The following is a 26,178-nucleotide window of genomic DNA, read 5'->3' as shown; positions in this document are numbered from 1 at the left end:
CGACTTTTAGGTTCTTACATTATCATCTCCACTATGGAAGAATACATCGCGATATGTAAACAGGACAGCACAGAATTCTTACAATTGTAAATGTTCATGTGTGAAATACCTAACTGACTGTTCTGTGATTTTCAGGACTCTGAACGGAGATGGACGTTTTATATACGGCAAGGAAACGATACGGATGCAACCGTGGCAAGTGGTCGACGTTGGTGGTTGTCTCTACTATGCCTTCCTTCCAGCCAATCAAACTCCAAAGTCCTCGGAGCACGATAAAACACCACCGAAGTCGACAGACGAAGATGTGAAGAGCAATACAGAAGACGTGGAGGAATTGTTCATGATTCCAGCCGAGAAGGAATCACCGCGTCCCACAGTGGACGAGGACCTGTGCAAAGTGAAAATAAAAAAGGAGAGCATGGACGAAGATTCCTCGCAAACCGAGGACCTCTACACCGACGACAATAAAGTGTACGCTTGTGAAGAGTGCAACATCTGCTTCCCAGTGATGCAAATGCTGAAGCGTCACAGGAACGCAGTCCACGAGCAGGCCCAGCGTTACAAGTGCAAGGTCTGCTTCAAGATCTGCCGTAGTCTGGTCGCATTCAAGATGCACGTGGCGCTAGAGCACAAAGCAGAAGAGGAAGAACTAAAGGACGAGGATAGTCTGACCTACGCCTGCAATTTCTGCACCTACGAGACCACCAACAAGTCCACCCTCCACTCCCACATCAGCAGGAAACACTCGACCAAGCGTCCAGGAAGGAGGAAAAATTATGGCTACTCGACGGAGCAGGAGGAGTACACCTGCGACGTCTGCGAGTTCAAGTGTCAGAATCGACGCAGACTGAAGGAGCACCTGGAGCGCAAGCACGTTTCTGATTACAAGTACGACTGCGAGTACTGTGGGAAGAAGTTCAAGGTAAAGGGTGACATGAGGCTGCACGTTCGTTTCAAGCACAAGGAAGGTCCCATCGTATGCGACGTCTGTGGGAAGACCTGCTCGAACAGCAATTCCCTCTATGTCCACCAGAAGTGGGCGCACTTCAAGCCGAAGTACGAGTGCGAGATCTGCAAAAGGCGAATGGTCACGCAGGAGAACCTCGACCAGCATATACTCCTGCAGCACGAGAGGCGGGAGAGCTTCGTCTGCGAGGAGTGTGGCAAGTCTTTCACAGAGAATCACCGACTGAAGCAGCACATGATGACGCACACCGGCGACAGACCTTATGATTGCCACATTTGTGGCAAAGCTTTCGCGCGTCGCACTGCTTATAGACAACACCTGCTCATCCACACGGGGAAGCGGCCTTATATCTGTGATATATGTGGCAAAACGTTCACCCAGAAGCCTGGCCTCATTTGCCACAGGAAATCGCATCCTGGCGTTCATCCTCCGTTGCCTGTTGTGCATATCGAACACATTCTCAGCGACTTCATGAAGAAGGAGTGATTCTTTATCACGTAAACGTAATTGAATAGAATTAACGAAGGATTTTTTATAATTGGAGATACGGGAGCTCATTTGGGAAGGGAACTCGCCTTGGGTTCTTTCTCTTGTCAATATTGCAATTTATTGAGTGAGTGAACGATGAAACTTTTTCGAAGGAAATGTTCATCTTCCCTGAGCTATTATTAAGAAGTTACTTTATTTACGTGTTACACATGTTGATGAATTTTACAGAGGAAAAGGCATGTTTTAGATAGGACCCTCGATAACTAATGGTACTCATCGTTTAGCAATACTGAAATATCTTTTGGTGTTTCGGAGATGGTTTCTGGTTTCTGTTTCCTGATTGTTATTTTATACTTTATTCTATAGGTAGAATTACGTGGTGCAGTTTTCAGTACTGTGATCGCAAAACGTGAAGATTCCAATTACAAATTAGAGTCAGTCTTTAGACATTTAACATGTCTAAAATATGCCTAACGATGTTAAAAAATTGCAAAAATTAAAGCTTGATAAGGATCCAAAGCTGGCATTGTTCATGCAACAATGTGATTGCCAGTTATTCAAATTTGTGTGCTGTAACTACGATTTTTCTTCTTTTGAGGTATTTCCATGCATTTCGTGTGCTCATATTTCATGCACAAATCTAATACGTGGAGAACAGTAATTTCATATCCTATTGACAGAATAAGATGATAATGTTATAATAATGAATTATTTGAGAAATAGCTAGCGCATTTAAATGTTCAATGTAAAATATGTTGATACAAGAAAGATTAAAAGACCATATTTTGTGCACAAATTCTTAAGAGGATCCATATTTTTAATGAACATTGTTCGATCAAATAATTCTTATTTTTAACTTTCTGTAAAGGTTTCAAATAAAAGAATACTATTTACGATGCCATTGGAGGTACACTCCTTTGTGTAATATAATTAACAGAACAATTAAATAGAATTTTTTTATTAATCAAATTCCTTGAAACTTCTATTCAATACATTTTAATTTAATTTTATTTCATTGCTGCTTTTGTCTATTCAGATTAAACCATTTTTCAAACTGTGAATATTACATCGCAAGTGCAATCTAAGAAAGTGTAATGTTTGATGTTGCTTGTATATCGTGTAAATAGTGCTATTATGTAATCTTTTGTTTAAATTGAGGTAAGTATTTTACTTAATTTATTGTGAATATTTTATTGAACAATAGATCCAATATTATAGTTAAATGAATTTTAGAATAAATTACTAAACAAACTGGTTGAATCAAGGCTTTAATTTCAAACTTAATGTTTCAGGATATTCAATATAACTATTTTTAGAAGATGTTAACGAGAAATTCATCTTTAACAGTTAATCAATAATTGTGCATCCTTGAATTGCCCATAAAGAAAAACGATTGCTTCTATTATGGGTTTTGCCACTTCGTTACACCATCGATGATACAGTTAAAAATATATTATACCCTGTTCCTTTCAATGTGCCAAGTAAGATAACAAACGATTATTGTAAATAACTTTAGGAACGTTACTAAAAAAAGCCGAAGAAGAACAAGTTCGAAAATTATTTATAAAAAATTAGATACTATGCGCATAACAAAGAAACTTCTCGCGAGAAACTTCCTGCAAAATTTAATAAAATTAATTAAATAGTATAAAATTTCTAATTCCCAAAAGTATATCTCTGATTTACTGTTCAATGATCATTTTACATGAAATAAAAGTTTGTCATTCTTCACAAATACAATGACTAATTGCTCTACTCTCTCCAAAAGCGATTCCATACTAATCAAGCTGATCATGAGTTTTAACTTTGAATGTAAGTAATCACTCATGTCAAGTATCCTCAAATTAGAACTCTAATAAACGCCCATCCTTTTCTTGTTTTAGGCAGAAATCAGTGGAACCAAAGGTACATCCAATTTCCAAAGAAACAAAAGAGATCTCGAAGTCACATAAAAAAGAAACAACTAAAATTCCAGCCTGTGGCGTCCATCGTAAGCAGTTTCAAACAAAGTGTCTACCAAACCGACATAAACTGATACACAAAAGTCAGATCAAGAAGGATCTGTCTGCCAAGGGTTCCTCATTCATGGAGTTAACGTCCCAGCAGCAGGAAGCCTTATCTTGCACTGTCTGTGACTTTAGGTGCAACAAAAGGTCCACCATGATAGCTCACTTGGCCCAGAACCACGAGACGTCTGGTAAAAGTAAGTTCACTAGCCAACCGAAGTTCGTCTGTAGCATCTGTGGCATCATCTGTGCGCGCAAGGAGACCCTGAAATCTCACTTTGTACGCAAGCACACTCAGCATTACGAGTTCTCCTGCGAGTACTGTGGCAAAGAGTTCAAGTTAAGGGGCGACCTGACCACCCACACCAGGCTGAATCATCGCGAGCCACCTGTTATATGTGACGTCTGTGGAAAGACCTGTCGCAACAGCCACAGTCTGTACACTCATCAGAAGCACGCCCATTACAAGGCTAAGTTCGAGTGCCCCATTTGCCACAGGCGAATGGTCACGAAGGAGAACTTAGACCAGCATGTGTTATCGCAGCATGAGAAGAAAGACAAGTTCGTCTGTGAAGAATGTGGCAAAAGCTTCTTCGAGAGCAGAGACTTCAGGAAACATATGAGAACCCACACGGGCGACAAGCCCTACAGCTGCACCGTCTGCAACAGGTCTTTCGCGACTCAGAGCACCTTGAGTCAGCATCTTCTGTTGCATACTGGAGAGAGAATCTACGTGTGTGATGTTTGTGGAAAATCCTTTGCTCAGAAGGCTGGCCTGATAGGCCACAGAAAATTGCACTCTGGCGCACTGCCTCCTCTACCTAAGACGCATATTGAACACATTGTGAAAGAGTTCACGAAAAAGTGATGGAGCTGTTTATATGGAACTGTGCTTTAGAGATATGAGAAACGCTTTTTTATTTGTAATTTAAGGATACATGGAACTACTGAGAGTGCTGAAAAATGTGATTCAATTTGTGGATTTTCTCACTTTAATTATATTAAAGTACTATTGTTACGTTGAAGGAATGGATGAAGGAAAATTGGGTGATATGTAAATTGTTGCTTTCAGAGTTATAAGAAGAAGTTACTTACAGATCTAGTATATATCTTTGATTAGGTATCTCTTAAAGAAAGTTTATACAAGTTTGCAAAGATTATTTATTGTTGAATGTACATTAAGTGTGTAAAGAAAGCAAGGAGTTACTAACCATAACAGAACAATACTTTGTCAAGTATAATCGATGATAAGTACTGGGAGAGCTTTTCCAATTTTCATTATGTTCCTAAATAAGTTATAAGAATACTTTCAGACACTTTCCACAAAGCGAAATACACTCAACTTTGTAAAATACAACCTTCTCAACTACTAGAAATAAAAGTATTATTTTCTCCATCAGCTATTCCCCAGATTAAAATACAACACTCCTCTTCACCTTAATCTCTCGCATTCAAGGATTCCTAGCGACTAATACGTACAGTAGTCATCCGTCTTTAAGCCAACCTGCAAGGGATATTACTCATACCGCCTCGTTTGTGAATACCTCTGCTAACGAAGCTTTCTCTCAATTTTGCGTTTCTCTAACAACCGTGTTAACAACGTTTCCGAAGCATCGACCGAGAACGTTGTCGCGTAAGATTAAAAAAAAATTGACAAAGCAGTCCAAGAACAGTTGAAGTTCCTTTTTTAATAATATCGCTGATCGATAATGTTTCAGGTACGAACTTGAAAGCCTCAATTCGCGCGGTATCTTTATCTACGACAAGGAGTCGGTGATAATGAAAAAATGGCAGATCCTGGAGTTCGACGGCAAGCCCTACTACGCTTTTGTACCTGAAGACGACACGCCGTTAGCTGAGGAGGACATACCAGAGCAACTAGACGAAAACGACGACGAGAAACAGGAGCACGTGAAGGTAGAGTGTCTGTACAGCGAGGACAACATGCAGTACGATTCCTCGGACGAGAAACTGTACGAGGAAGAGCACCTTCTGAACGGCAGCACGGAAAATAAGGAAGACGGCGAGGACGAGGACGTGAAACCCATACTCCTGAATGGCACCATCGATGGTGAGAGCGACAAGTCGCTAGGGGACTTGTACCAGGTCAAGGTTCAAGGGAGCATGGTCACCATAGAGAAATTGACATCCAGTGAGATAGACGCTAAAGAGGTCGAGTATCAACAGGTCACGGAAGAACAGGAGATCTATCCAGAAGAGGAACACTTGGAGCAGGTGGAGCAGGTGGAGCAGGTGGACCAAGTGGACCAGGAGGAACAAGAAGACCAGGAGGACCAAGTGGAACAAATAGAATACTTAGAGGAGGCGCTGCTAGAGTCAGCCAACAACCACGTGTCGCCCACAAAGGCTCGCAGGAAGATCTCCAGGGGCACTGGTGGCGCGCTGAAGTGCAAAGTCTGCTCAGAGATGTTCAGCTCTGCTATCTCCTTCAGAAAGCACGTAGCGTGGACGCACAAGAAGAAGGTCTGCATCCAAGAAGACGGCGCGTACATCTGCGCTGTCTGCGACTATAGGACCCTCAAGAAAAGCCTTTTTGCCGCCCACCTGGAGAGGAAGCACGAGACTTGGTCTCGAAAACGACCCAACAACATGCTGTTCCCCTGCGCCGCGTGTGGCTTCGTTTGCAGGTCGAAGCACTCGCTGCAATCGCACTTCATAAGGAAGCACACCGATCGGTACGAGCACCAGTGCAAGTTCTGCCCCAAGAAGTTCAAAGTAAAAGGCGACCTGACGAACCACGTGCGGTTCCATCACAAAGAGAAGCCAATCAACTGCGACGTGTGCGGGAAACTGTGCCAGAACAGCGGCTCCCTTTACGTCCACCAGAAATGGGCTCACTACAAGCCCAAATACGAGTGCCACATATGCAAGAGGCGCATGGTGACCCAGGAGAACCTAGACCAGCACTTGCTAACGCAGCACGAGAAAAGGGAGAAGATAGTGTGCGCCGAATGCGGGAAGACGTTCACGAAAAAGGACTCCTTCAAGAGGCACATGGCTGTCCACACGGGGTGCAAGCCACATTCCTGTCTCATCTGCAACAAGCCCTTCGCCAGGAGGTCCCAGTTGCGCCAGCACTTGCTCATCCACACTGGCAAGAGGCCCTTCGTCTGCGATATCTGTGGCAAGGCCTTCACGCAGAAGCCTGGCCTGATCTGCCACAGGAAGACTCACCCTGGACCACATCCTCCGTTACCTGTCATGCCCATCGCGGACATCGTGAAGGAATTCACTGAAGGATATGTTCAAGAGATCAACGCGCGCGAGAGCGAGGAGAGGATCGAGGAGGAGGCGTAGAGTCGTTGCTCGACCGATGTCTTCGAGGAAGGAAAATCTTTGGGCGACGTCTGTTCGGGAGATACGTTGATTGGCGATTAGGAAATCTACGCTTAATTATTATAATTGTTAGGAAATTCGGTGGAACGTTCATTGTAACCGATCGCGAGGGTCCTGCGTCTGAGTCTGCTCGTTGTTGAAGGGTGAAGGGTAGATCGAGAGGGTGCGAATTCGCTTGGGAATTTTACGTTGAAATTTTGTAATCCATTTTGGTTTCTGTTTCTATTGATCAAAGGCAAGGATTTTTTTAAACGTTTTAACATATTTGGTGTTGTGGTTAGTGGTTAAGACGTTGTCCTGAAAATCAAATTTTGATTGCCTTGCGAGTGTGTTTGATGATGCAAGTAGCGTTTACGTGATTTCAACAACGAGTGAAAATGTACCCTCTGTTACCTAGCTCTCTGGTCGAAGGGAGAGGACTCGTGATGAGTAAATATCGAATAGAATATAAGGGGGATGCCAGGGCAGTTTGTGTACTATCAAGATCGGGAGTTCGAAGACATGGAATAACAAACAATAATTATTTTTAGATATATTGCATATAATTGTAAGTATAGAGGTGTAAGATGTATAATATAATAACAGCCTTGTAAATTGAGATTCACAGAAAGATAAATAATACCGTATCGCTTTAAATTTCCCTTTCGATATACGTGCAGAGTATAGGAGCCAGTTTTAGCTACGAGTATTTAAAATAACTTCATTGTTGACGAGAATTGTAACAATAACAAAAATTATCCTGGAACGATTATTGAAGATCCCAGTTGTGCTCTATAAATTTGTCAGTGCATCAGATTTGCAAATTATCATTCATGTATAATTTTTTCGAAGCATCTATGGTAATGACGAACTTGGACAAACGTGACACTAATTTTAGTCAGAATAAAATCGATTGGCTGCTCGAAGCAACTTTAGAACTACCTCCACCACCTCGTTTCAATATCCTCACTTTTGTACCTTTTTATTTCATCTCTACTTTGTTTTCACCCTTTTCTTCTTATAGTATTTGAGAGATAAATGAGATAATTCAATCAACAGCTCTGTCTTTTCAATGAGAAAACATTTGAGATTGTCACGAAATTATTCAGCACAAAAAATTATGTCTGGTATTTTTACAATAAGGAGTGTAGCTTCGAGCAGCCCTTAACGTATTTCTGATCGAAGCTGCAGTAATATTGAAGACGTTTTAATATCGGAATTTCATTTGTTGAATGCACCGTAATATTTTGTAAGTTTTTTCGCCTCTGTTGTGTAGTGAAAATACTGTTCACGAGAATATCATTGTTCACGTACTGTAATGAAGTGTTTCAACATTGTTTCATGGATTAATTATTGTAGTTAACGCAATGTACAGGATGATCTACAAAAACTGTTCGAAGAATTTAAAGAGATATAGTAATCTCAAAAATAGACAGTAATTGTACGATTGACGTGAAGACGTGAATCGTTCCTATTATGTTCCATTTTATTCATATAAGTTAAGTAAGTTATCTTTTTTCTGTTATTTAAATTAATGAAGATAATTGATGGCCGCTGAAGACTGTATAATTAGCAGATCCAATTCGTGACAATTTTTAGTAACACTAAACAAAAATGGAAAAATTGAAATTATTTCAAAAAGATTGATTCGTGGGCCTATATTAGGTTGACATTTTGTATTAACTTTTGTCAGGACGATATGTTCCTTAATTTTCAATCTCTTTTTTTGAGACTACTCTGTATCTCGATGCCTGCACCATCTGCGAACTAATCCTCTAAAAACTAACTGTACCATAAGCAGTTTTCCTGTAAATCCGTGAAAAGGAGCACGTGCAGGAAAAAGCACGCCCACGAGGGCTATTTTTCTAAAATCAATACCCTAGCGTAATACCTCTGTAAGAACACGTATATACACGCTGTGTATAGCTTTGAGTTTGAAATAAATATTTTTACTGAGTTCCATCTTTTGAACTATCCTGTAATGTTATCCGTCGAAAGGACAGTGAAAAATAAAACACAACGTTGCATATGTTCCATCGTTGTTAAAACAATGTTACATTCATTTCCACATACTTAAAGCTAATACAACTCATATCACCACGTGAAATATTGCAAAACGTACGAAAAATAACAGTTACCAAACTTAGAATATCCAAGATAAGTATATCTGCTATAATCAATCATCGTTGAACTGGATAATAATTCATTTTATGCATTTCCAGGCTACATCTCTTATGGATTATTTAAACCAACTTGAAAGGTAGGCCAGAGGTACATCAACATATCACAAGTAGATTTATTTTCAAATATTCTCCCTAGAACAACGTTTAGACTTAGCTAAACAGATTCCGAGTCGTCCACCTCGCAGGGAACGCTCAGAGTTAAAAATACCAAAAGGTGATCCCCAATATTTAACCAGCGCTCCAACTCCCAAAAACGTCCCCTTCCGAGCCGATGGTAACGCGAGCCATTAATTTTCTGTTTTAGGATCTTGGATCCCCTAAGCGAGGAACTGAAACCAGTCTCGTCTCTAATTCGAACATACGTGAGCTGGATCGATAAAGAGAACCTGGAGGTCAGCAACGCGAGTCAAGAAGAGAACAATGACGAGCATCGCGAAACAACGTCCAAATTACAGCTGGCGAACAATGCCGATCGCCGTTCGAAGAAAAGGACGCTAACGACCCACTTGGAGTGCGAGCATTGTCGTCGAAAGTTCTTGAAGAAGAGCAATCTCGCGGAGCACTTGAAGAAGCACCGACACAAGTGCCAGGACTGCCCCAAGACCTTCAGGCTCCAGCGATACCTGGCTGCCCACATCGAGAAGATCCATCGTCGCCAGGTGTACGACTGCAGCGTGTGCGAGTACAAGAGCAACAACAAGGGCACGTTGAAAAACCATTACATACGGCTGCACACGAGCAGCTACAACTTCGCCTGCGACGTCTGCGGCAAGCAGTTCAAGATCAAGAAGGCCCTGAACCACCACGTGAAGCAGAACCACAGCGACGCGCCGCCGATCGTCTGCGACGTCTGCGGACACTTCAGCAAGAACCTCCACGCGCTGAAGGCCCACATGAAGTACAGGCACTATAAGCCTGAGTTCATCTGCAGGATCTGCCACCGTGGCATGACTACTAAAGAGAACCTCGAGCAGCATCTGACGTGGCACGAGACCAGGGAGAAGGTGCTATGCCCCACCTGTGGGAAACGGTTTCGGGGCCGTGACCTCGACTCCCACATGAGGGTGCACACGGGCGTGAAGCCCTTCCCCTGTCCAGTCTGCGGAAAATCGTTCAGAAGGCAGACCGCCCAGGAACAGCACGTCCTCATTCACACTGGAAAGAGGCCGTACGTCTGCGATATTTGCGGCCAGGCGTTCGCACAGAAACCGGGGCTGATCTGCCACAGAAAGCGTCACCCTGGACCGCTGCCCCCTCTGCCTGTCGTATCGATTAAAAACATCGTCACTGAGTTCACGAGGGAATACACTATGAAGAATGGAATGATTAAAGTTGAATGAGGGAATGTCTCTGGCGATTACTGTTTCACTGTCCACAGTTACTGTAGGAGGTTTGGTTACATGGGGAGGACAATTTAAGGGATGGTATTAAACGTCAAGAAGAAGCTGTTGTGACTGTCATTGTCACTGTATTTAGACACCTGGTGGAACCTCATTAGAACATTCACGTAGTTTAATGAAAGTCTCTCTAAGTATATTGACTGTATGCTACTAATGTCTAGAACCTTTAATACGAGTCATGCAATTAAGTTTCGAGAATAGAGTATTCAAAAGTTTTATTTTAAAAATTTCAGAAATGTGAGGCCATTGCCTCCAAAGTAATCCCCTTAAAATTGACTATACCCCAAACGTGATCAATTAAGAAAAAGGCCTATATAAGAACTTACAGCAAGGAAGTCGGACAGTGAGACGGTTAAGGTAAACGAGAACTAATGTTAGAAAGGCTGTGAGTAAGAAACCAGATCTTTGGCAGATACTGATACTTTTATTGAGTATAATTATAAAGCTACATGTAGAGTAACTTTTTATTAAACAAGTGTTTGATTTGAATTGAATAATATTAGGGTTTTAAGTATCTGATCAGCCTTATTAATTGTTGACTACTGCCCAGTGCTTGGAAACTTCAAAGTTTTGCGGGGAAGTTCTATTTTTACTTGCTTGATAATGAACAGTGCATGGAACTTTGAACTCTTGTTACCTAGCAGGAAAATGGATTTCTGTGACGATCGATACGTTCTATGCAAAGCGACTTGCTTTTGAACTCGCTGAAACGTAACTCTTCCATGAAATAATTTCAATGCGATTTAAGGCACTACCTGCTCAAAGCAACATTTACAATTTTATGTGGAACTTTTTAAATGATTTTATATTTCCTTGAACATGTTGTATATCTGTAAGAAGCATGTGAATTTCTGTACTTTTTATATAGTTTCACGTATCTTTTACAAAAATTGTTTACGCTCTACTGTATCATGATATTTTTTAATAAAATACCTGGTCCTATAATTTCTATACAATACAAAAAGCTTTACACAAAAGCCTTACTATATTGTCAGTAGAAATATATTCCTCCATGGAGCTAGTGTAAAGGAAAAAGTAAGTACTTTCACAAACCATCGATACTAAATTTTCAAATAACAATGCTCTGTTTTAGCTCCCCGCTAGTGGACCCCCTGCGTGACGCGGATCCCATGGACGAGCCCTGGAAGATCCGAGTGATCCCTTACTCGAAGTTGAAGGAAAGGCTGCCCAGAAGCCAGACAAGGAGCAGAAAGTCTCGAAGGAACTGGCAGACTGCAGAGCCAAAGATTGAAACCAAGAATCTCTTAGAGTGTGACCACTGTAGTAAGAAGTTCAGCCTGAAGAAGACCTTAGTGAAACACATAAAGCACCACAGGCATCCCTGCGATTCCTGCGAGCAATCATTTCGCACGAGGAAAGACCTGACCCTGCATCATGAGCAGAAACACGGTCCTCTGCTCTATCCATGCGAGTTGTGCGATTTCAAGACCAGGGCAGAGTCGACGTTAAAAGTCCACGTAATCCGCAAACACACTGGCAGTTACATCTACTCCTGCAAGATCTGCGGGAAGCACTTCAAGATTAAGAACGACCTGAGACAGCACAACAACCAGATGCACAACCATCAGCCGCCCATCATCTGTGCCGTTTGTGGCCACCCCAATAAGAGTCTGCCAGCGTTGAAGGCCCACATGAGATACAGACACACGGAGCCACAGTTCACCTGCAAGATCTGCAAAAGAGGCATAACTACCCACAAGAACCTGGAGCAGCATTTGAAGTGGCATGAGAGCAGCGAGAAAACCATCTGTCCCACCTGTGGGAAAAGCTTCAGGAGACGAGACATCGACTCCCACATGCGGATACACACTGGGGTGAAGCCTTTCCCTTGCCCTGTCTGTGGGAAATCGTTCAGGAGGCAGACTGCTAGGGAGCAACACGTTCTCATTCATACTGGAAAGAGACCTTACATCTGTGACGTATGTGGGCAGGGATTCACCCAGAAACCAGGGCTGATTTGCCACAGGAAGCGTCATCCTGGACCGCTACCGCCTCTTCCTGTTCTGTCGGTTAAGAATATTGTTGAAGAGTTCACTAAAGAATATGTTATGAAGAATACGGGTGTTGAGGTTGAGTGAACAGACGGTGTTTGGTATTTGTGTTAACAGGGACTGTGAATGATGAAGCAGGTCTTTGAATAGAAATTTTATTTATGCTTAAATGAGAGGACTGATGTTGGGTTGTTATTTAAATATTGAAGGAATATTTTTGCGAGCGAAAGTTAATGTTTTTTTATCAATGTTTTTATTCTATATAATTTTAGTAATGTAGGAGTTTTGCTGGTGGTGAATGGTTTGAAATGATGGACTTTAAATTTTGAAATTATAAATTTGTAGTATTATAGTTGCTCCTTTTTGTTAGTATTTCTTCTTCTGAATTCTCCTGGAACTGGGTGACTTTTGTAAGAATTCTTATGTAAATTTTAAATCAACCTTTTTATCATCATTTTGTACTCTATCTCGATCATTTCAGAAGAAGTGTATGCCAGACCAGCCAACAATAGACATGTGAATGATTGTGAATCAAAAGAAATATTTAATAATACGGTATACCACTCACTATCACCTCTTTCTTGAATTCTTGACGTAATTTTTACAGACATTATTTATGTCAATTCTTTTAAGACAACCATAATTTACTAACAATTGAAGGATTTTAGACAGACTTTTAACCACCTTATAAAAATGCCCTACCATGGCGTTAGTGCAAAGGAAAAAGTAAGTACACCGAAAAATCCCCTACACCAGTTTTACAAATAATGATAATCTGTTTTAGTTCTCTGCCGCTGGATCCCCTGCGTGACGCAAGCACCGCAGAAGAACCTTGGAAGATCAGACTGCCACCTCACCCCGTCTCCAAGAAGAGAAGACTGCCCAGAATCCGAGTGAAAGACACATGCAGCCAAAAAAATAAAAAAATCCCTCAACCAAAGACCGAACCTGACCCACATGTGGAATGTGACTACTGTGGCAAAAAGTTTACTCGAAAATTGGCTCTGATCCCTCACATGAAGCAGCACAAGCACGTCTGCGAATCCTGTGGCCAAACCTTCAGGCTGAGGAAAGACATGACGATGCACTATGAGCAGAACCACGGCCCCCTGCTCTACCCCTGCGACATATGCGATTACAAGAGCAAGAACAAGTGGACATTGAAGGATCACATCATCAGGAGGCACACAGGTAGCTACGTGCACACCTGCAAGGTCTGCGGGAAGCAGTTCAAAATCAGGAACGACCTGAAACAGCACACCAATCAGATGCACAACAACCAACCACCCGTCATCTGCACCGTCTGTGGTCACCCCAATAAGAGTCTTCCAGCCCTGAAGGCACATATGAGGTACAGGCATTTCAGACCCGAGCACGAATGCAAGATATGCAAACGACGTCTGATGACCCAGGAGAGCTTGGAGCAGCACCTAATTTGGCACAAGAAACAGGAGAAGGTGATCTGTCCCACGTGTGGGAAGACCTTCACCCAGAGGAGGGATCTGAATCTTCACATCAGAATCCACGAAGGCATCAAACCGTTCTCTTGTCCTATCTGTGGCAAAACTTTCGTGAGAAGGACTGCTCAGGAACAGCATATACTGATACACACGGGCAGGAGACCCTACACTTGTGATATTTGTGGACAGGCCTTCGCCCAGAAACCTGGACTCATTTGTCACAGAAAGCGACACCCTGGACCCTTGCCACCACTTCCTGTGATCTCTGTTAGGAAGCTCGTGAACGAGTTCACTGAAACGTTGAATGACTCCTCGAAGGATGAGTCCATCCAGGCGTCTAATAAGGATGACGTGAAAGAGGAAGCCGAGTGAATGTGGTGTCTATGGATAACTTTCTGATTAATCCAAAGGATAAGTGAGAAAAGACTGGACTTATTGAGTGAGAGGATGAAACGTGGTGTTGTGAAGTTTTATCGCTTTAAGTGAAGTCAATTGTTCATTGATTCGTGGTTGAATTTTCTGCAATGTAATTCGTAAGGATTTTACAAACGTCTTGGGAAATGAGAATTTGGATATACGTTCTAGTGACACTGATATTTTTAATACTTCTTCTGCGTGATTAGTTTGTTAATTAAAGTAAGTGATTAGGGTAATTGTTTTTAAGCCAAATTTGATGAATCGCAATGGGGAGATACGTTGTCATTTTGTGTGTGTTTTGTACAAAGTGCGCGTATATTTTTAAGAAATGGTACAATGCATGACATTTTAAACCAAAAAGGATCGAGTGCATAGAGATATGTATTCATCTCATGCGAAATAAATAATTAATTTTTTTATACAAAACATTCGTGGAGCTTTGCCCAATCGACATTTTTATGCGTGTATAATTGACTCTAAAAATTGAAAGAAGAAATCATGACATTTTCGTTGTCATGTTTCATCCTATCATAATTTCTTGTACTATTTTTAACCATTGACAAAGTATTTCCATTACTCTTATTAAAAAATGATAAAAGTCTCATTGCAATGCTACCCATGTAAACTATTATCATCAAACTCGAGTAGGTATATATCAAAACTAACATCATACCACTATTAAAATAAGAATAATTAAAACATTAGAACCTTTGCCTTACTCAAAAACTGCACGTACTTCATCAACCCCTTTGTTTCAGGTCGCGAAGAGCAACCAGCCGAGTAGTTCACGAATGCATCAAGTGTCAGGCCCCTTTCTACCACACCAGGAAGCTGGTGGAGCACCTGAAAAACCTGCACGACATCGACAGAGCCTTCAGCTGCGACGAGTGTGGCAAGACATTCAGGAGCCCCATGAACATAGCTCGCCACAAACTGGACCACACGAACTCAAAGAGGTTCGCCTGCGATCTCTGCGACTATCAGTCGAACCAGAAGTCGAACCTCGACAGCCATCGTCGTCGACACACGAAGGACTACGCCTTCAAGTGCGAGAAGTGCCAAAAGGGCTTCTTCTCGAAGAACGAGTACCTGGAGCACATGAACGTGCACACCAGGAAGCAGCTATTCCGCTGCGAATATTGCAGCAAGTTCTATCTGTACAAGAAGAACCTCACAACCCACCTTAGGCGCCAGCATGCCAACACTCTGCCAGAGTCGACGAAGAGCAACGTTCAATGCAAGTATGTTTGCGGGATCTGCCTCGAGAGTTTCCCTCAGAAACTGTTCTGGGAAAAGCACCTGAGGCAGCAGCACGGATTGCGCGATAAGGACAAGTACCTATGCGACCTTTGTGGCGCGATGCTGTCCACCAAGAGCAGGCTCATGGTACACAGGCGAGTCCACATGAACGAGAAGATCGTGAATTGCGAGGTGTGTGGAAAGGGGTTCGTCGATAAAGAGAATCTTAATATCCATCGGCGGATACACACTGGGGAAAAGCCATATGCCTGTACGCAGTGCGGCAGGAGGTTCACGCAAAGGACCTCCTTGATTTTGCATATTAGGTACCACACTGGAGAGAGGCCATACCAATGCACCGATTGTGGCAAGGGATTTGTCTCGGGGAGTTTCCTCAAGAAGCATCGCAAAACCCATGAGAAGACTTCACAGCTTGAGAGCTGATGAACAGGAAAAGCTACTGAGAGAAACGTGTTGAATCCAATTCAGGAGCCACAAGAAAACTTTACAACTTCGTCTTTAAAAGCATGCTGCTTTGGTCAGTAGACGAGTTTACCAGTTGTGAAGGTTTCAGACTCAAGAGTGAGAAAATAAATTATACATTGTTGTAGAATACTATTTCTTAACCAGTGTTTATTTATTACAATAAATATTTTTATTACAAACCAAACATTTCGAACTTAATATGTGAACAATTTCATTGTCGTATAGTCCCTTAACGCATGGTCTTTTTAGTTTTCTACTTTCCCTATACATTCTTTTTATTTTTCATAATATATAAAATACTTTTATAGTACATGATATCAGTTATGCCTGGAGCTTCCATTGACAGTCAGCTATATGCGCATATGCCACGGTTGCATGTATTAAGGGATCACTAAACTGATCACAAATGTGGCTTTCTGAATATATTTTACTGAGTTTTCCATATTCTTATATTTAACGCTCAAAAAATCATTTCACAAGTTTACACAGACGAAAGATTGGCGGTCGACGATTGGACTCGTGAAATTGAGACAAATGATTAACATTAAGAGATAAAGGGGATCTGTGCAGGAGTTTGAACAGGACGATCGCCGAAAGCAATGTCGGTTGTTTTGAACTTTCCAGATTCGAGGGTAACGAGAAAGTCTGCGAGCTCTGCCAAGAAAAGTTTCACTTCGTGACCAGATTAGTGGCGCATCTGAGAATCGTTCACGGTATTGACAGGCCCTTCAAGTGCGTCACCTGCGGCAAAACTTACCCCCAGCAGTTCATGCTGAACGCCCACGTGAAAAAGTCCCACACGCCGAAAACGATCCCTTGCAGCCAGTGTAGCTTCATGGGGGTGAACTCTGCCGATGTGGAGAGGCACACCAAGCGACATCATCGCGAGGTGAAGTTCACCTGCGAGATCTGCAGCGAGAACTTCGAGGACAAGTACTCCTTGATAACCCACACGACCATGCACAACTTTATGCAGTTCCAGCAGTGCAACGCCTGCGGTAGCACCTTCAACGATGTGTACAGGTAAGTCGTTATTTTATCAAGGGGCCACTATTTTCAATTTCTAATTGCTACTAATCAGTCTTTGGCATTTGAGAAAGCTTAGGAATTTACTACTTACAATTTTTTTAATTTTTCATTTGCTTAGGGAAAGATTAATTTAAGGGGGTGCTTCCAATTGAAGACGTTGCTTTTAGACGATTTTTGGGGTGAAAAATTTTTGGATGAAGATTAAGGGTTTTCGAAATTTCTCATGCATCTTTGATCATGCTTTCAGATGACATTGTGTATTCTTTAAGTTATTGCATATTGCATATGCTATACTCCAACTACTTGTCATTTGCATCTCCTTCGCAAATCCCTCACCAGGTCTTCTTATTCACATTCATATTTTATCACAAATTGTACGTGACAAAACTTTAGATTACTAATCCACCTTCTTTCACCTAATCTTCATATTCATCATTGTAACTTTTTCTGTAATTTTTTGAAGCCATCGAAGTAAATCAAACAAATCCCTCCTGAATTAAGTAACAAAGGTTCAGTGATCCTACATAAATCATCAAAGTCCCAAATCACCCCTTTAATCCTCATTCACAAATCGTTCATAGTGCATCTCAGACCCCCGAAATTCCACAATAAGCACCTCAGTCTTATTAAACAGTCTAAAGGAGCATAATCGCCTCTATCACTACGATCCCGCTCTGATGGAGGATCAGCTCGAGGAAAAGGATCAGTCAGCATCGGAGCACAAGTGCAACGTTTGTGGGAAAGGGTACAAGTACAAGTCCCTGCTGAAGCAGCATAAAGTGAAGGCTCACGGGGACGCGCCCAGCTACGAAAGGCGTCGATATCTCTGCGCCCTTTGCGGCAAGGAGCTGAAGACCGCGAAGGGCCTCGAGATTCATAATCGTTCGCACACAGGCGAGAAACCGTACACCTGCGAGGTCTGTGGCAAGTGTTTCGCGTGTGAGACCTTGCTGAGGACTCACAATGTCACACACACTGGAGAACGGAAGTACTCCTGCGATCAGTGTGGCAAAGCCTTCACTCAGAGGTCCACTTTGGTAGTTCACAAACGCTATCACACGGGGGAGAGGCCCTACGTTTGCCCTCGCTGCGGTAAAGGGTTCGTCACGAGGACTGTTTTGAATACTCACATGAAATCCTGTCGCTGAATATGATATTATGGTTAGATGGAAGTAGAGAATATTCAGGAAGGAGAGGATTCGATGTTTTAATATTTATGGTACTTCGTGAGGGATATTGTGACGTATTGACATAGCTACAGAGATATTGAAATCGTTCACTTTAAGGCAGCTATTAGGTCAGTAGTGTTATTACAACAAAATCGAGATCTCTCATTAAATATAATAGAAAAATTGAAAATGGAAAGTAGAAATAGTACCAACGATAAGAGTACGATTTTTAAATTGACTTAAATATTTCGGCTCCTCCAGTACGATGTTATCACAGAATTTTCTATAATTTCATTACATAGATAAGAAAAGTAGGTTCTCTTTTGGAGAAACTCAGATATCTCTTCAAAATAAGTATTTTTTATAAATGGAATTATATAAAGCAATATCTCTGCTAATTTTTTTATTGCATTTCTCTTATTACTGTCAATAAGTTGTCAAAAAATCACTGCAACTTGTTTCTATAAAGCACAGCGATTTAAGTAATGCATATTTATGTACGCCCTGCTGTATGTTTCTGTCAATGACCAAGAACAAAGGAAGTAATTTATAAAGCGAACAAATGGGACAGGAACATTCACCTTGACATAGTTTTCTAATGACCAGCATCTCCTTATTACGTTCATATATTTATAAATGAAACGTTATCATCATTAATTACACATCGTGGTGGAGGGACTGATCTTTCTTACCATTGTTAATCAATTTGTCCTCGTTTCTGGGACAGTAGGTATTAAACTTATAGAACGTTGCACTTTGCAACATCTGCGATTATAAAGCCGTCCTTGATACTAATATTCACGTACAAAAGACCGTTGTATATTTAGTTACATGCATAAGGCTACGTTGTAATAAACTATAAGCGTAAAAAATAATTTTTTAGTTTTGTATGGGATGCAATTTTTAACGATTATTCTAAGAAAGGCTATCTCGTCTTCGATAGTCTAAATTTTCCATTTGAGGATTTAGTCGATAGTAATTTTTGAGTGAATATTAAATAATTAAATGGTGTGTACTTGAAGATCTAATATCGACTAATTACATCTCTAGGTATTTTACAAATGATATTTATAGCATCTTGTGATAAATCTAACACTATATAATTTAGATTTCTACTTTTTTATACTCTTTTATACACGTTATATTTACAACTGTCATTTTTAACGAAAAGTATGGAGACTGTCAAGGCAACTAAGAAAGTAGTTTCTATTACATACTGCCACACAAAACTTAGGAATAGTATTATTCCTAAGAGATTATTTAATCTAGCCAGCTTGTAGATATTTTTCAAAAAATTGTTATTAGAAAATCATTTTTATAACGACGTATTTATTATTGGAAAGACCTTTGGAACTGTCAACGACTTTTTATCAAATAAAAAAAGGTAATTCCCCAGCAGTATAAATTTATTATACCGCCCAATTACTTTCATCATCCTAGACACATTAACATCGTCCAGCAATTAATTTGTAGATCGATTACACAGGAAAAATAAGTAAATTTCTTTTAGAAAAACGTTTTATCTTGTATAAGAATAATTAACAAATGATAAATATTCCAAATTATAAAAATAAATGTATACAATAGAAAAAAGAGACAATCATGCCAAGATGTACAGCAGATATTGTTTTATTTTTTTTTTTTTTTATTTTATTTTTGGGGGGAGGGGTGTAATATTGAGAGATACGAGTGGGACAGATACCGGTAGACAGCCAAGAAGATCGAGAGAACTTTAGTAGAACACCAGAACTGAGGCAGGGTCCTCGATACGAAAATCGACTCCTTGTTCTACCATTTTATGATCATAATGATAGTTGATGTCGTTCAGGATGGCACGATTCCGAGCATTAACGTTTCGAGGCTTCACATGGATCGTACGGAAACCTGTTAAAAAATGTACAATAAACAGTTCTGTTGACAAAAGATAAATATAACGATATCTCCATTATATGAACATCCTATCATACAAAAAGGTCTTTTCTCTTCGATTGAAAATTCTTCTTAAATAATTATGATTCATAAAATTAGCAAGAATACATGGAATAAGATTATATGAAAAAATCTTCAAATATTTTATAGATTTCTCAACTTTCTTATCTAGTTATAAATTAATATTTTTTATTTTTTGATGAGGCGAGAAATATTTGCAAAAAAAGAGAATTTGTATTGGTAATTATATGCCATTATGGATCATTGTGTAAATCTAACAACAAACGTCAAAGAAATTAATATTCTGTTGTAGAAAAATTTCCTTGTTTGATTATTTATATCTTATCGCTGTTTGAAGCAATGGAGGCCCAGTGTATTTTACACTTACGAGTCTTGCTCTCGGCTTGGAGTTGACAGATGTCCCGCAAAGTGTCGAGACTTCTTATTATGCCGTCGTACTGTAATCTCGTTAAGTGTTTGCAACGCACGAGCATGGAGATGAGTAAATCGTCCAGTAATTCGCGATTGTTTCTCAGTTGTAGCATCACTTCCGCTAGAATGACGCATACACATATTTTACTTGTTCGTAAGTGTGTTATCTGTCTTTGCAATTTGTTGGCTTTCGATTACATATAATTGAATAAAATAATAGCAGTTACAAGCATTTTCTCGAGGATGTTGCGCGTTTATTCAACTTCTAATTAAACACTGCATTTGATAGTGAAATAGTCTACCAAATTACAGATATGTTATTACATGTTGTCAAAATAAATGAAAAACATTCTTGGAAGAAGACAATAAATATGTTTCTAAATTTTTCATTCACTGAGGGAAGCATTTTTCCAGATTTTTAAATAAATAATACGAAATTTCGCAGGGAAGGAAAGTAAGAAATATTATTCAACAGAGTCATAAATCATTTCTATCGCAGGTAGCAACCTTTATCTCGTCGATACCGCGGCTAATGACCTGTTCATTAACAGGCTAGCAGCTCTCAGTTTCGAGTTAGTTGCTGAATGGTGAAGATCGTATTATTAAGACTGTGACTTTTACATACTTCGCTGCATAGTTCTCGTGCCACAATATTTACACAAAGAAATAACATGATAGTGACAGTTAAAACAGTGTAATGTGTCGATAAGAATAAGATAGCTTGAAAAAAGATAAAACAGTTTTTAAACGATGGAAAATCATTTATGACTCAGTGTACTAGGAAATACAAAACTATGAGCTGTGACTACGCTGTGGATATTTATACAAATTCTTATTTCATACATACAGTTAGAAAAGTCGAAATATCATAAAGTATTTAACTTTCTACACTTTGCACATTTTTTCATAGTGTGTGGAATTCGTTCTCTTTTGCGTAACGAAATTTTCCATAAATTCCTGAAGATTCATAAGTCTAGTGATGTAAAAAACGTCGCGTGCGAAGTTCAATTACAGATATTACAAGATGATGCACGAAATGAATAGGATGCACAAGAAGTCGTACCTAGTGTATTGGTGTAATGAGTAATAAGTAGCCCAACGGTGCTTCTGAAGTTGCGAGATCTGCTCTGGTCCCACACATGTCCGCTGAACATTTGAAACCTGGCCAACGGCACACTGGGCAGCAGTAAGTAGCACATATCTTCGTAATGGGAGATGTTAACTGAAAATCAAACTTAACAAGCTAAATGGTGTATAGAATTGAACCTAATTTTAATATGCATGGGAATCCGCTTGATGTACAGAGTAGTTGATGCAAATGTGGGACATTCTTTTCTCTCCCTATGTTATAGGAGATCAGGTTTAATATTATCTATAATCTATAACAATTGAAAACCAAAATAGACAAGTTTACTTAATACTGCTACTATTTTCGTTTCGATAAAAATTAGATTTGCTCCAGAGGCATGTGTAAAAGTTGAGACGCCTAAGTGTAACATTTTTTTATTGACTCAGTAGAAATACTTGTCATTCTACAGACGTGGAGATTGATACTTTTAAAGAATACAAAATAGCTCGTAGGTAATGAGATTAAGTAAGCTTTTTTTATTTTCATTGGCTGAATATCGGTAATCGATGTTTCAATCTCCCACATTTTTGTCAACTCTGTGCAGAGATTACAATTCTAAAGAATTTTGGAAATTAAAGAAACGAGTGACACAGAAGTAATCTGTTTTCAAATTATAGTGTCTATGTTTAATAAAATTAAATGACTTTCTTAATACTTAAAGGATGAAGTGTTCGGTGGCAGGTCTGACTTGAGACTTATTCTACTGATTTCACTGTGTCTGACCTGACTCATGAACTACTGATACAGTAGAATAAGTCCCTAGTCAGACACATTTCACGCCTATTTTAAATGTTTCTGACACATATGTATAGTTACATATTATTATATTTTTAATAACACCATTTAATATTGTATAATTTTAATAATTAATATTTTAATAATTCATGATTTCAATATATTTTAATATTTTTAATATTAATTTTAATACTGTATAATTTTCTCTGCTATTTTGATTAGCAATATCATATCTCCATCCCTTAAGTTTTAAGCATAACATTCTAAAAAGTGAAAGTATAGTATTTAATATATAATTGGAAATCAGTAATCACTTTCGTGTCACTCTGTATTATATTGTACCTATAGTATAAGAGACAGTGAGTTCTGGACAAACTAGGACCAAATTGTGCCAAGCAGTGTCTGCAATCGTGTGTTGCCTTGAGTCCGAGTCTCGCACCGATATGTGCAACGTTTTCAGTAGCCTCGGTGCTGCGTTTGTCAAAGCATTAAGGGTTTGATCCGACAAAGCTGGGTAATCGAGCCTGAGAATAGTTAATGCACGAAATCGGCCAAGGAGACGCAAATATCTAGAAATTCATTTGGAATTATCGATAACTAGTTTGTTTAATACAACCTGTTAACTCCTCAGTGACGGTCTAAGGTGTAAGAAAATTTTGTAAAAAATCTTAGTTACATGACTTTCTTGAAGCTAGTGATATTCAAAATATAAATTGATTTAATGGATCAAATTTTCTTGTTCTTATATTAAAATTTATCATAGAAAATTGATAGAAATAGTGCAATTACTCCTCCTAATTTATTTGGAATGGCTCATAAAATTCAATAGGCAAATATATACGTGTAAAATATTTCCAGATAAAATATGACATATTCAAAAAATAAAAATTCTTAAGCATTCCTCTTATGAACGATAGCATCTTAAAATGTTTGTTATCTGCTATGTACATACTATTATCATTAACTTGTCGAAATATGCAAGTTCCCCTGGCAGTAGAGCATAGACTGTGTCACTGAGGAAATTAATGGAAATTATCTCGCATACTTCGGATTACTGTGAGGGGCTTGCCATTCTCGGAATGCACCCCGTAGATCCAAATACGCCAAATGATCAGTGCAACCCCTGGATGTACTTGCTAAAAGTCGCAGCACTTCGCTCACACCAAGATTCGCGTTCAACAAACTCAGCGTTTCTAAGTCGTGCTGACAGCTATAGAGACAATTATACAGTTAGACAAATTAATTAGAAGAAGATTGAAGAATCTAGGAAGTGAAAATTGAGAAAAAATTGAATGTGTAAAATTTTATTAACTGAAGAAAATGACCAATTATTAAATTAAATTTCTTTAGTCTTAGTAAATCTCTGAGTGTCTGTTCTGCAAAATAGAAAGCTATACTATTATAGTAAAAAAAGAAAGTAAGTAAAGATGATCTCAATATTTCATTAACTGAGTGGCAGCTTTTCATCCAAAATGAAAATATTGCCAACACTCAAAACACTTCCTAGGTTCTAAAAATCGAAGCAATATTTATTATACACTCTGTTATAGATTTCTCGTCACGCGTACTAAAAGGATCTGCATTGCTTAAAGTTACGCAATTATAATCGACCATGAGCAGAACCTGACCCGCTGTCTTAATTACGCGAAGCATTATTGCATTAAGCCTAATCAATATTCTAATGCAGTCCGTACGTGACTGTATTATGTGTCAGCCGTGTATAGTCCATGCGACTACCTTTAAGAGGATACTCGTGAAACCTCAATTACCCTAAAAAATTTGCCAGGGCATAAAGCAGCTTGCCCCTGTTCCCCCATTTGCAGCTGAAGATCCAGTTGGTGAGTATGAGCTTCTTCAATTGAACGTTCTTAGCTCGTACGACCATCAGGAAATCGGCGCCAGCCTCTGCTTGGATATTGCGAGTAATCCGCGCTTCCCTTGGCAAAATGTATGGTCGTGACCAAGCAAGTTCCAGGCTGCGCATATGCTGTCCATATTTTGCCTAAACGAACGAGAGATTTATTCAATCTCACTCTTGGAGATGCAAATTAGTTTCTATGTTTTAAATATCGCGTCATCTACGTACACTACAGTACATAAATATATGGACACTTTCACATTATTGGGATTGCATGAAATACCTACACTTTCTTATTTATACTAATTGATATTAGATATTATTCTCATCGGTATTTGTAAACCTTATACAATCGTTTGAGATGAGATTTGTAGCCACAACTGTATTATACAATTTTACATATTTCAATAACGTGATAGTGTCCAAGTACTTATGCATGAAAGTGTACACACTGCAGTAGTGAGACATGTCTGAACACTTAGCTGGTTCGATCATGGCTCTACTCATTCACTGTCAAATTTATTACTCATGCTCTTTGCGGAATTTGGTGATCTAAATTTCTGTATATTAAATTATTTTTTTATAACGAGATTATGGAGATATAGATGCACTACTTCTCCATGGAAGCACTAAGGGTTGGTTAATAAGCACGTCTTACGTCGATTCAGTCTTTACTTATAGTGTCACGACTTGCTATCAACGAGCTACATGTTTGGAGTCAGGTAACGTGTTGACGTGTCGCGTTTATCTTCTGAGAAGTGATTGAGAGAAAGTGAGTATGCAATACTACTGCATGATAAAGACGTGAAATACAAGCTAATTAGTATCACAATCTTCTTGGGCTTGACAAAATCCGTATACCTCAGATTAGTAGTCAATACCTCAAGTCCTCAAGAAAATAAGAAAATTTAAGCAATTCTATTTAATACTAAAAAAACTTTCAACTCTCAACTTTGGGTTCAACATGACATTTTAGCTATCCCAGAGACAAATCTGGTATCTGCATAGTAATTCAATCAGGTACACACGTAAAGAACCGCTCGTCAGTCAAAGCAAACTCTAGCCTCCAATGATTCCAGGATATTCATTGATCTTAATGCAACGATTTGTTAGCGAGTTTTATGTTCGTGTTTTATGATGTTATAGGCGTTTATTGTTTAGTCAATTTTTTGCGTACTGCTAGCTCTCCCGCCAAAGGGAAGTCACCCCGCAGATCACGATCGATGAGGACTGTGACTGAACGCCAAAGAACTGGCGACGATAGTGCACGGTTCCATGACTGACAGACTTGTGCAATGTTGGCACGGTCCCCACGACCGAGGTGACTGAATATCTGCGTCAGTATCAGCTCCGGCAGCTGATCCCACATCTCCCAGTGTCAGCTTGGCCCGTCTTCATCTCTACGTGGATGAGGCAGCTGTCGCAACCTCGGTCAGGTCCTTCTTTGTCGGGCTCGCCTCGATATCGACTCCGATCGTCATTGAAAGTACGCGGCACTATCGCGCGAATTCACGAGGAATCACAAGCATGAATTGGCTTCGGTTTAGACGCGATTTTTCACAGAAAAATTTCTTATCTGAACTAATCAGCATGAATAATCGAATATCGATTTATGTCATTTTTGTTTAAGGCTCCGTGTCCACTTGAGAGTAAAACTGTTCAAATATTCATGTTTCTTTTATAGGAAATTCTGTGTATTGCATAGTCTGCCTATATTTCTCCTGAATATATCCCTCTCTCGCCAGTTTCTCTCTGTGGAACATCCTGTTCAAATATTCATATTTTCTTTTAGAGAAGATTCTATGTATTACATAGTCTGCCTATATATCTCCTCACATATTCCCTTTTCACTTGTTTTCCCTCTTTCCCTCTGTGAAACATCCTTCATAAGTATTCATATTT

The 26,178-nt window shown here is 39.7% G+C and overlaps 4 protein-coding genes across 6 annotated transcripts in view; 3 read left to right on the top strand and 1 right to left on the bottom strand.

The window, feature by feature from the left end:
• Positions 1-8,755, top strand: part of LOC143182094 (uncharacterized) — a 50,915-nt gene extending 42,160 nt beyond the window's left edge. The window contains exon 6 of one of the 3 annotated variants that reach the window (XR_013002392.1): positions 136-252. Coding sequence is in view for 2 of the 3 variants with exons in the window: in XM_076382848.1 (XP_076238963.1) it covers positions 5,181-6,780 (1,600 nt within the window). In the remaining variant the exon portion in view is untranslated. Of the gene's footprint in view, positions 1-135; positions 2,369-5,180 lie in introns of those variants that run through there. The other 2 variants (XM_076382848.1, XM_076382851.1) reach the window with 2 other exon arrangements.
• A 5,467-nt stretch (positions 8,756-14,222) lies between these two features.
• Positions 14,223-16,187, top strand: LOC143182098 (uncharacterized). The gene is made up of 2 exons (XM_076382860.1): positions 14,223-14,918; positions 15,029-16,187. The coding sequence occupies exons 1-2, from the start codon at positions 14,860-14,862 to the stop codon at positions 15,951-15,953; spliced, it is 984 nt and encodes a 327-aa protein (XP_076238975.1). The 5' UTR covers positions 14,223-14,859; the 3' UTR covers positions 15,954-16,187.
• A 209-nt stretch (positions 16,188-16,396) lies between these two features.
• On the top strand, positions 16,397-19,593 carry LOC143182099 (uncharacterized). The gene is made up of 2 exons (XM_076382861.1): positions 16,397-17,018; positions 17,659-19,593. The coding sequence occupies exons 1-2, from the start codon at positions 16,765-16,767 to the stop codon at positions 18,170-18,172; spliced, it is 768 nt and encodes a 255-aa protein (XP_076238976.1). The 5' UTR covers positions 16,397-16,764; the 3' UTR covers positions 18,173-19,593.
• A 124-nt stretch (positions 19,594-19,717) lies between these two features.
• On the bottom strand, positions 19,718-25,645 carry LOC143182579 (F-box only protein 39). Its single transcript, XM_076383652.1, has 7 exons — positions 25,454-25,645; positions 24,188-24,420; positions 23,464-23,628; positions 22,761-22,987; positions 21,618-21,776; positions 20,511-20,675; positions 19,718-20,077 (listed from the first exon to the last, which is right to left on the bottom strand). Exons 1-7 carry the CDS (start codon positions 25,643-25,645, stop codon positions 19,926-19,928), a joined length of 1,293 nt encoding a protein of 430 aa, XP_076239767.1. The 3' UTR covers positions 19,718-19,925.
• Positions 25,646-26,178: the final 533 nt, after the last annotated feature.

The sequence above is a fragment of the Calliopsis andreniformis genome, chromosome 8, assembly GCF_051401765.1.
Source record: "Calliopsis andreniformis isolate RMS-2024a chromosome 8, iyCalAndr_principal, whole genome shotgun sequence".
NCBI classification, from domain to species: Eukaryota; Metazoa; Arthropoda; class Insecta; order Hymenoptera; family Andrenidae; genus Calliopsis; species Calliopsis andreniformis.
Note: the sequence above shows the minus strand (reverse complement) of the source record. Positions and strands in the feature narration are given on the sequence as shown.

Coding starts and splice junctions, on each gene's coding strand:
- LOC143182579 (XM_076383652.1), bottom strand. CDS start 25,645: ATGTGGGATCAGCTGCCGGAGCTGATACTGACGCAGATATTCAGTCAC. Junction 22,988..23,463: donor GCCCCTCACAGTAATCCGAA/GTATGCGAGATA, acceptor ATGAATTTCTAG/ATATTTGCGTCTCCTTGGCC. Junction 20,676..21,617: donor TCATTACACCAATACACTAG/GTACGACTTCTT, acceptor GCGTCATTCTAG/CGGAAGTGATGCTACAACTG.
- LOC143182098 (XM_076382860.1), top strand. CDS start 14,860: ATGATAAAAGTCTCATTGCAATGCTACCCATGTAAACTATTATCATCA. Junction 14,919..15,028: donor TTATCATCAAACTCGAGTAG/GTATATATCAAA, acceptor CCTTTGTTTCAG/GTCGCGAAGAGCAACCAGCC.
- LOC143182099 (XM_076382861.1), top strand. CDS start 16,765: ATGCTGAACGCCCACGTGAAAAAGTCCCACACGCCGAAAACGATCCCT. Junction 17,019..17,658: donor ACCTTCAACGATGTGTACAG/GTAAGTCGTTAT, acceptor CTTATTAAACAG/TCTAAAGGAGCATAATCGCC.